Genomic DNA, 10,185 nt, shown 5'->3' on the forward strand with positions numbered 1-10,185 from the left:
GCAAAGTCAAGGTAATGGCAGGGCTGTGCTGTTTCTGATGGCTCTAAAGGGAAAATCCTTTCTTGCCTCTTCTAGCTTCTGCTGTTTGTTGCCAATTAGTGGCTCTCCTTGGCTTGTAGATGCACCACTCCAGTCACATGGCCATCTTCCCCCCATGTATTTTCATTGTCTTGCTACTTATTATGTGTGTTCCTGTGTCCAAGTTTCCTCCTTTTTAAGGATACCAGTCAGATTAGGACTTACTCTAATGACCTCATTTTAATTTGATAACCTGTCAAGACCTTATTTCCAAATAAAGGTCACATTTTGGGGTACTAGGGGCTAAGAGTTCAACATATCTTTTTTGAGGAACACAATTCAGCCCATAACACCAATGTTATTAGAAGGGTCTTTATAAGTAAAAGAGAGAGGCAGGAGAGTCGCTGTCAGAGTGATTCTTCCCAAGAAAGACTTGATGGGCCACTACTATGAAGATGGAAGAGCAGGGAGCCAAGGAATGCAGGCAGCCTTAGAAAATGGAAAACGAAAGGCAGTCCTCCCCTAGAACCTCCAAAAAGGCTTGCAGCCTTGCCAACTTGTTGATGTTAGTCCAGTGACATTCATTTAGGACTTGTGAGTTCCTGAATTGTAAGATAATAAAGTTGTGTTGTTTTAAGCCACTAAGTTTGTAGTAATTTGTTACAGTAGCAATAGGAAACTAATACAGATGCCAAGACAGTTCCCACCTTAGGGCACTTATGTGGATTGTTTACGAACAGTTTATTCCATCCAAAGTGCTCATCTCCCAGATAGAAGCATGGTGGGCTTTTCCACATGATTCGAGTCTCTGCTTAAATCACATTCCTTCAGAGAAGTTTCCTGTTAAAGATTATTTGTGCCCCTTTCCCCCAAATTCACATCTTGAAATTCTCATCATGAACATAATAGTATTTGGAGGCAGGGCTCTTAAGAGGTGATTAGGTCATGAGGGTAGAAACCTTATGATGGGATTAGCTACCTTCTAAGAAGATACAGTGAGCTTGCTGTCTGTCTCTGCTATGTGAGCACACAGCAAGACAGCCATGTGCAAACCAGGAAGTGGACTCTCACCTGACAGGAATCTGTCTACACCTTGATCTTGGACTTCTTAACCTCCATAACTACGAGAAATGTTTTTTAAACTACTCAGTCTTGGGTAACTTGTGATAGTAGCCCAAATTAAGACACCTTCTCTGACTTCCATTAAAGTAGCCCCCTTGTTACTCTATCACATGACCTTGCTTTATTTTCATCATGGCACTTGTCACTTCTTGCCACCTTTTTCTTTATGTTATTATTATTAGAACACACAAGGAAAGCTGAAACTTTGTCTCTTATATTTCCTTATAACCCCACTACTTAGACTAGTGCCTACTACACAGCAGGAGCTCAATATTTGCTGCATAAGTGAATGAGTAAACATTTATTCCATGCAAGATAATGGATATATACTATTCCATTTAATCTTTTCATCAGCCCAATGAGATACAATTCCTATCACCATTTTATCAAACATAAACTTTGTGGGAGCAGGCATAGGTGTACCCATACCTTTTTGGTAAAATTAATCATTCATCCATATTATGAATAAGTAAATGAACCACATTCTAAGAAATCAAGTAGTTTGTGTAAGTAACAAAGTTTAGAAAATAGATATCTACTGCATTAATGCCTATGGCTTCCATAATCTGTTGTTGAAGAATCCCAGAGCTACAGTTTGAGCCAACTCCATTCTCAAGAGATGGAACTCTCATTTTGCCTGCCTTCCGGACAGCTTTATTGACACACTCCAGTCAACCCTGAATTCCAGATATATAAAACTGAATTTTAGATCGATTCCTCAAATCTACTTTGTAGATTTGTCAGCTAAAACAAGGGCACCAGCACCTACCTGCCAAGCAAATTCCTGGGAGTCATTTTCGACTTCGTTTCTATTCCCCTACAGGTGACCGGTAGTTTATTTTTCCTGTTTAATAGTTTTTATACTAATTGCCTTTTCCAGCTCCATTGATTTAGTCACTTCCCGAACTATTTGTCCAGAGACTGCTTCTAAGATAATCCTTTCAGCAAGACCAAGCATGACACTTGGTAGCTTAAAATCCTTCTGTGACTTTCTAGCTTTTAATAAATCCCTCACTGCAACATGAGAGGTCTCATATGGTCTGCACTCTACCCAGGTTTCCATCTTTCTCCTATCACTCTCCCCTCACTGACCGGTCTAGTTACACTGGTCTTTAAATTCCATGAAGTGTCAAGTTCTTCCTTGCCTGAGCAACTCACGTTTCTTCACTTTTCAGACATCAGGGATGCCTGCTTTCTCCAATCTACACTATTGTCAACACCCTGCGATTTTCCTTCCACAAACCACAAGTTGTTTGCATCTGTTTCCTGCACTAGATCATAAGCTCTATGAAGGAAAGTTTTGTGTCTTTTTTTTTTTTTTGGCTCACCATTGAATGCTCAGCATCTGACACATGCCTGGCATACAGTGAAGGGCACATTAAAATTAAATATGTGTTCAATAAACAAATTTAGTATTTATTGAGTAAGCAAAGTTTATTGTGTGTCTTTTAAAGAATTTTACTTTTATGTGTCCATTTTGGTTGGGATGGTGACTGGTGAAATGGCAGAGGTAAAGAAAAAAAACTAAGGTGAGAAGCAGTGGAAAGAAAAAAACGACAGAAAAAAACGAGGAGATAGAAGAGTGAATGAAGAGAGTATTGGAAGAGAGAGAAGGTAGAGATGGGTCTTATAATGGGGTGAATGGCAGCCACATCAAAGGCAAATTCATATCAAAATCCTGGAAGCTGTGAATGCTGCTGTATTCATTTCTCCAGGTACTATAACAAAGTTCTGCAAACTGAATGGCTTAGGATAACCAACACTTATTTTCTCACAGTTCAGAAGGCCAGAAGTCTAAAATTGAGGTGTCAGCAGGGTTTGTTGCTCTAGAAGCACTGAGAAAAAAAGCTATTCCATGCCTCTTTCCTAGTTTCTAGTGGATGCTGGAAATCCTCGGCACTCCTTGGCTTGCTGACACATCACTCTAATCTCTGCTTCCATCTTCACATGGGCTGTCTTCTTTGTGTCTCTCCTGTGTCCCCACATGACATTCCTATAAGGATACCAGTCACTGGATTTAAGATCCACCTTAATCCAGCATAACCTCATCTTATTTATATCTGCAAAGACCTGATTGCTAACTAAGGTCCAATTCTGACGTTCTAGGAAAACATGAGTCTTTGGGAGACACTATTCCACAGAGTACAGTTACCTAATTTGGAAAAGCATATATACAAATGTACAGTCCCCTCTTATCTTCAGTTTCGCTATCCATGATTCAGGTACCTGCATCAACCACAATCCAAAATTATTAAGTGGAAAATTCCAGAAATAAACAATTCATGAGTTTTAGGTAGTAAGCTGTTCTGTGTAGTGTGATAAAATCTTGCACTGTTCAGGACATAAATTCACCCTTTGTCCAGCATATCCATGCTGTAGACACTACCTGCCCTTAGTCACTTAGTAGCCATCTTGGTTACCAGATACTGCTGTGGTGTCACACTGCTTGTGTTCAAGTAATCTCCCTATTTTTTTAAACTTAATTGTTCTATGTTATTAGTCATGTGCTACATACGATGTTCTGGTCAAGACAGTGCTCCCATAAGACTATAATGAAGCTGCTAGGTGTGGTGGTGTGTGCCCGTGGTCCCAGCTACTTGGGAAGCTGATGCGGGATCGCTTGAGCCCAGGAGCTCAAGGCTGCAGTGAACTATGATCACACCACTGCACTCACGCTTGTGCAACAGAGTGAGACCCGTTTTCTTAAAAAAAAAAAAAAAAAAAGGACTATAATGAAGCTAAAAAATTCCTATTATCTAGTGAAAATGTCGTCATTTGTAATGTCATAATGCAACACATTATTTATGCAAATCTACGATGAAAAAAATAAATCAAGCAAAACACCATAGACATATTTCTGAAAAGAGCAATATCTCCCAAAGAGACTGAGGCAGGTCCTTCAGGAGGTACTCTGGAAGAAGGCATTGTTATCATATAAGATGACAGCTCTATAGAGGTTACTGCTCCTAAAGACCTTCTACAGGGACAAGATGTGGAGGTAGAAGACAGTGATACTGATGGTCCTGACCATGTGCAGGCCTAGGCCAAAACGTGTGTCTTAGTTTTTCTAAAAAAGTTTAGAAAAGTAAAAACAAAAATGTAAATAGAAAAAGGTTATAGAATAAGAATATAAAGAAAATATTTTGGACAGTTATACAATGTGTTTTAAGCTAAGTGCTGTAACAAAAGTCAAAAAGTTAAAAAATTAAAAAGTTTATAAAGTTAAAAGTTATAGTAAGTTAAGATTTATTACTGAATTTAAAAACTACTGTTAAATTAAATGTAGCCCAAGTATAGTAGTTATAAAGTCTACAATAGTGTAATGTCCTAGGCCTTAACATTCATTCACCACTCATTCACTGACCCACCTAGAGCAACTTCCAGTCCTACAGGCTCCATTCATAGTAAGTGCTCTACACAGGTATACCATGTTTTTTTCTAAAGAAATGGAATCTTGTTATGTTACTCAGACTGGCCTCAAACTCCTGGATTCAAGTGAGTCTCCCATCTCACCCTCTCGAAGTAGCTGGGACTAGAGGCACACACCACCACGTCTGACTCCATTTAAAAAAAAACCTCTTATACTGTAATTTTACTATACTTTTTCTGTGTTTAGATATGTTTAGATACACAAATACCACTGTGTTGCAACTGCCTACAGTATTCAGTATAGTAATATGCTGTATAGGTTTGCAGCCTAGGAGCAACAGGCTATACCATATAGTCTAGGTGTGTTGTACACTATATTGTGTAGGTTTGTGTAAGTACACTCTATGATGTTTCTATAATGATGAAATCGTCTAACCATGCATTTCTCAGAATGTAACCCGGTGGTTAAGCGATGCCTGACTGTATTAATTATTTGTTCATCTCCTACTGTGCCTAATATATAAACCAAAAATTATCATAGGGATGTATGTATAGGAAAAAATACCATAGCATATATAGATAGGGTTCAGTACAACCAGCAGTTTCAGGTATCTACCTAAGGTTTTTGGAACATATCCTTCCAGAATAAGGGGGGACTACTGTGATTGAGTTAAGGATCTTGAGAGATCATTTTGGATTATCTGGGTAGGCTCTAAATCCAATGACAAGTGTCTTTATAAAAGGTACACAGAAGAGGAGGTGCAATGTGAAGATGGATGCAGAGACTAGAAGAACGTGGCCACTAGAAAAAAAATACAGAGGAGAATGTGATGTGAAAGCAGTGGCAGAGATTGGAGCACTGTAGCTACCAGCCAAGGAAGGCACCACCAAAAACTAGAAAAGGCAAGGAAGGACTCTCCCCTAGAGCCTTCGGAGGGAGTATGGCTCTGCCAAAATCTTGATTTTGGACTTCTGTCCTCCATAACTAGTGAGATAATAAATTTCTGTTGTTTGAAGGCATCCAAGTTCGAGTATTTGTTTCAGCATTCACAGCAAACAAACACAGGCCTTAAGAGAATATAATTCACAGTACCTTATATTCTTTTCCTTTAAGTACCATTAAAATCAAAACAAAAAAATCTCTGAGTTAGATTCTGCTCTAAACAGATCAAAGAGGTCTTGGTAAATATTTTGTGAACAGCTGTAAAGTTAAAACAGCTCAATTTCTGTAAACTTAATGTTTAATGATGTTTTAATATGAAGCTATGCCTTCAATGACTGAGACATATGACTCTTTAACCTACTAAGAAATTACTATAAGAAAATAATTATGTTGTAAACTATCTTTCATTTATCTGCACTTATCTTCTGCCTGCCTGACAATTAACATCAAATTTTATCATATTTCATGTACCTGTCTCTTTTCAGAGTAAACTGTTTAATGTCATCTATGTCTCCCCGTTAAGTTCTTTTTATCTTGAAATTAATTTTTTTTCATGTTGCCTGATGTATAATTGGATGACACTTGGTACTGTGTAACCTACAACTGGAAGCACAACTCTTAAAGTGGCTTAGTGTCTGGAAGTCGTGCCATCAAGACAAAGCTGAATTAAATAGAGGAAATGACACGACGAGTGTCTTTCCAGCTTTGAATAAATTCAGAATTAAAGTCTGGCATCACGAAACAATCTCTTCCAAACCTTAAGTTCTATATTTAACCATTAAAGTGGCAGGTGCCAGGTTATTTGAAAACGTCACATACTTTTTTCTTTCTTTCTTCATCTGGATGAATGATACAGAGGAGTTCATGCTCTTGCAGGGTCTACCGGTAGGAAGTCCATTCATGAAACCATCAATGTCACTGGTTGCTACAAGACATTTCAAGGAAGAAACTGGAAGACAGAACTAGCACTCGTGGCAAGGGAAGGTAGGACTCCCCAACCTCTCAGACTCAATCCCCCACCACCTCGGCTTTGGAATCCCCGACCCTCTTCCCAGAGTTTTCCTGTGGCTTGGGTAGGTCAGCCCTGGGGTCGAGCCAGAGTGGGCACCCGCACGCCCAGGGGCTTGCCAGCGCAGACCCCACTCCGCCCGCGAGTAGCTTGGTTGGTGGGAAGACTTGAGCTCTCACTCTCGCCCGCAAAGGCAAATCTGCCCGGATCCCTGCTGTCCTCCCCAGTCCCGGAGACAGGTGTGGGCCGCGGAGGGAAGGGGATCCGGGCCAAATGCCCACCCGCAGGCGAGCAACCTGGCGAGGTCCGGCCCACCTTCCTTGGGTTGCAGCCAACACCGGCAAGCCGGGGTTCAGCAAACGTGGGCGTCTGCCCGGCGCCGGATTTTCAACCCACCGCCAGGAGTAAGGCTCCCCGCCCACCAGCGAGCCACTTTCCCGCGCGGACACCTCTAACTCCTGCAGCTGAGGCTGGGAACTCGCAGATCCAGTGGCCTCCCCTCCCGCCCGCGCACACGTCAGCGCTGGCGTCGTGGAAGCGCCGTAATGTCTCGAAGAAGCGCGTCTCCAGGCTTGCATCCCGCTGTCGCAGCTTCAACGGAGAAATTCCTTGCCCCAGACACACGTCAGCCCTGCCCGCGGAGTCATGGCACAGCAAAAGAGGGGCTCTCCATGGAGATATGCTCCAGAAACGTGGGTGGCTGTGCCTAAAGGTTTGTTAGAGAAGGACAATCAGTGAAGTCTTGCTGGCTGTGGCGCCTTACGACGCTCTCCCCGACCCCTTGTCATTTAGAAAGTTCCGCAGGTCTCGGCAGCGGTGGGTTTGTTAGCCCCATCCGGCCGCCAGTCTCCCTTGCCCAATTGCCCACGTTTGTCGGCCTGGTCCAAGTTCTTCCTTTCAAAGCATCTGCACCTGCGAGCCTGCGGCCGGAGGCGCGGGGGGCGTTTGTGCGCATGTATTCGAAGGCGCGTGGTAGTGATGGCGGCGCTCAGTGAGACTTTCCTGTCACTGGATACTACTACTCCCAACCTTCCTCAAAGCCGCCGGAGCAACCCCCAGGTCTTTAGTTTACAACTGGCAATTTGACTTGCTCTGCTGCATGTCTGGAGGGACCAAGGAAAGTGTGGAGACGCTCCAGGGATTAGGTGATCGGAGCTTGAAAAGAAAAAAAGCCAAACAAATAAACAAAACCCACCCACCCTAACAAATATGAGGCTGCTGGAGAGAATGAGGAAAGACTGGTTTATGGTCGGAATAGTGCTGGCGATCGCCGGAGCTAAACTGGAGCCGTCCATAGGGGTGAATGGGGGTAAGTGCTGCACCTCTGCCGGCTCCACCGCGGCTCCCACTTCAGAACTAATTTGTTAGTCTTGGAAAGGCGGGGCAACCCTCATTGCAAACGCTTGCCAATTTCAGGGGCATTGACCAGCCTTTGGCCCTTTTGCTGATTTTCTAATTTACCAATCCCAGAGGGAACTTGTAATTAGGAACGGGGCAAAGGAATTTGAGCGCAGGTAGCCTTTTCCGTAGACAAACAATGACCATCCTCAGTGTTAAGAAGTGAGGTTACAGGGAATGAAACTTACTCCTCTTGCCTTCAGAGTAGCATCCTATCCCAAGAGAATCTAGGTTGCTGAGTTCAGTATCTATCTTGGAGTGGACGTCATTATCGAATCTACTTTCGAGTCCTCCCCGCCCCCACATTAAAAAAAAAAGTGGAGGAAAAACAAGAAAAAGGGACACCACCGCCCCCAACTCAGATTTTATGGCCCACATGTTGAAGAGTGATGATTTGCTGTAGTTGCTGGCACTCCAGAAACTCCCAAGCCGACTGACACGTTGCACTCTTTCATTACAGGGCACTACTTCCGTGTGCTGCCGGGATTCAGTTGCTATACTAGCAGTCTAACAGATACAGACTGTTAGACTATGTGTAATGTAGTGTGTGCTTTGGCAAGGAAATGTAGATGGACTGAAAGCATACTTAGATCTCTGAATAGTGGGAGTTTTGTACTGGAGGTGATGGGCACTGGTGGGAACATTAGAAATATTAGGTTTTTTTATGCCCCACCCCCCTATACCTTTAGACAATCTTGTCCTACTTTTCATAAACATTAATTGAATTTATTCAATTCGCTTGTCTTTTTGACCTTGTTTGTCAGTTTCCAAGCTTATTGACAGGTTTAATACCTAACTCATGCAACCGGAGCAAATAAGGACCGAGGTGAACAGGCACAATCTTTCATAGTAGGAAGCGCTCAGGAGGATATTTAAAGTTATTTGTATCTTTTTGTTAAAACATGATGGAAGTGAATGAAATGATCTCTCAGGAGGAGAACAGTAGTGGTCCCTTCTCCCCTTAACCTCCACCCAATTACTCTGTTTAGAAGTAGCTTCCGGGAACATTTTAAAAGCAATTATTTAAACCAAAATTGTGGAGATGAAGGCTTTTTTGTTTGTTTTAAAATTTTGTTCTTTTGTATTCAACTAAGAACAAAATGTGTAGAATATGTAACTATGAGAATAAAGCAGTTATTCCTGGTGGTTTCTCCCTCTGATTGATGGTAATAGTTTCTTCTTTAACACCGCTGCTCTGTGAACTTTTGGGAAACTCTTGTGAAGATCAGGTCTGTCAAATGAAGACCCCCCCATCCCCAGAGCTAAATGAATAGTAAGACTTAGAGTACCTTTGCATGATCTGCAATGCACACTTCACTAGGTATCGCTTCTGGTGTTAGATCTCTTATTTGCTCAGTTTTGAGATGAAACTACAGAGGATGTATGATCTTTAACTTTAAATCTGCAGGGGCTAAATTTGGCAAAATATCTTTTACCTTACATTCCCAAATATTCTGTGGGAAGAAAGGTGTTGAATGCTGAATCATTTCCGTGGGGCTTTTCTGCAGTGGCATGTATGAGATAGATTCTGCAAACTTATGTGTTCCATAGACTGCTTATTAACATTTTGGTACATTATTGTATCATAGAAATGCCGTTTCCCATTTTCACTAGTCCTTATGTCTTTAATGTAGGATAATTCATTCCTTTGTTTAATTACAATAGAATGTTAAGAGTGAGAGGGTAACATTTAAAGTGTTTTAAGCCAACATGCTTCTTTTACAGTTGAAGATACTGAAGCTTGATGCCAGGTGATTCTTTCTAGGTTAAGGTAGCTAGCTTAGGGAAGAGGAACTATTGGAGACCGGGTATTTAAAATTTCTGGGAAACTTACTTCTCAAGCAAGCCAGATTCCTTGACTTTAAAATCTGCTCCTGAATCACCCTGCTTAGCTGCTGAAGAAATATTGCTTGTGTGAGCTGCTGAGACAGACTCACTCACAAGTGTAAAGATAATGTACCTCTTTGTAAAAGTTTTGGAACAGCCTTCACTGCCCCCAAATGTAATGCCTTTTGCACTTGCCTTCTCCCTTTCCCTCCCTTTTCTCAGATCTCAGCAAAATGATTTGTGTAAATGCCAGGCATATTACATAATTTATTACAGCGTTTGAGGAAATCTTTGTTTCTTTTATTCATTGTTGTACTACAAATGCCTAAGACATAGTAGGTCCTCTCTCTCTCTATATATAAAATTTTATATATTATGTTAAATATTATATATTATGATATATATTATGCATAATATATTATTAGGTAATATATATTCTTTCTCAGAGGGGCCTTGAAATATTATGTATATTATATATTATGTATATAACATTATATAT

General features: G+C 41.4%; 1 protein-coding gene across 3 annotated transcripts in view; it reads left to right on the forward strand.

Annotated features, from left to right (window-relative positions):
* The first annotated feature begins 7,416 nt into the window (after nucleotides 1-7,416).
* Nucleotides 7,417-10,185, forward strand: part of SLC10A7 (solute carrier family 10, member 7) — a 277,082-nt gene continuing 274,313 nt past the window's right edge. For 2 of the 3 annotated variants that reach the window (XM_011987124.1, XM_011987125.1), the window contains exon 1: nucleotides 7,417-7,770. In XM_011987124.1, the coding sequence (XP_011842514.1) occupies nucleotides 7,671-7,770 (100 nt within the window). In that variant the 5' untranslated portion in view covers nucleotides 7,417-7,670. The remainder of the gene's footprint in view (nucleotides 7,771-10,185) is intronic. The other variant, XM_011987126.1, reaches the window with a different exon arrangement.

Source organism: Mandrillus leucophaeus, unplaced genomic scaffold (genome assembly GCF_000951045.1).
Source record: "Mandrillus leucophaeus isolate KB7577 unplaced genomic scaffold, Mleu.le_1.0 Scaffold301, whole genome shotgun sequence".
Classification (NCBI taxonomy): Eukaryota; Metazoa; Chordata; class Mammalia; order Primates; family Cercopithecidae; genus Mandrillus; species Mandrillus leucophaeus.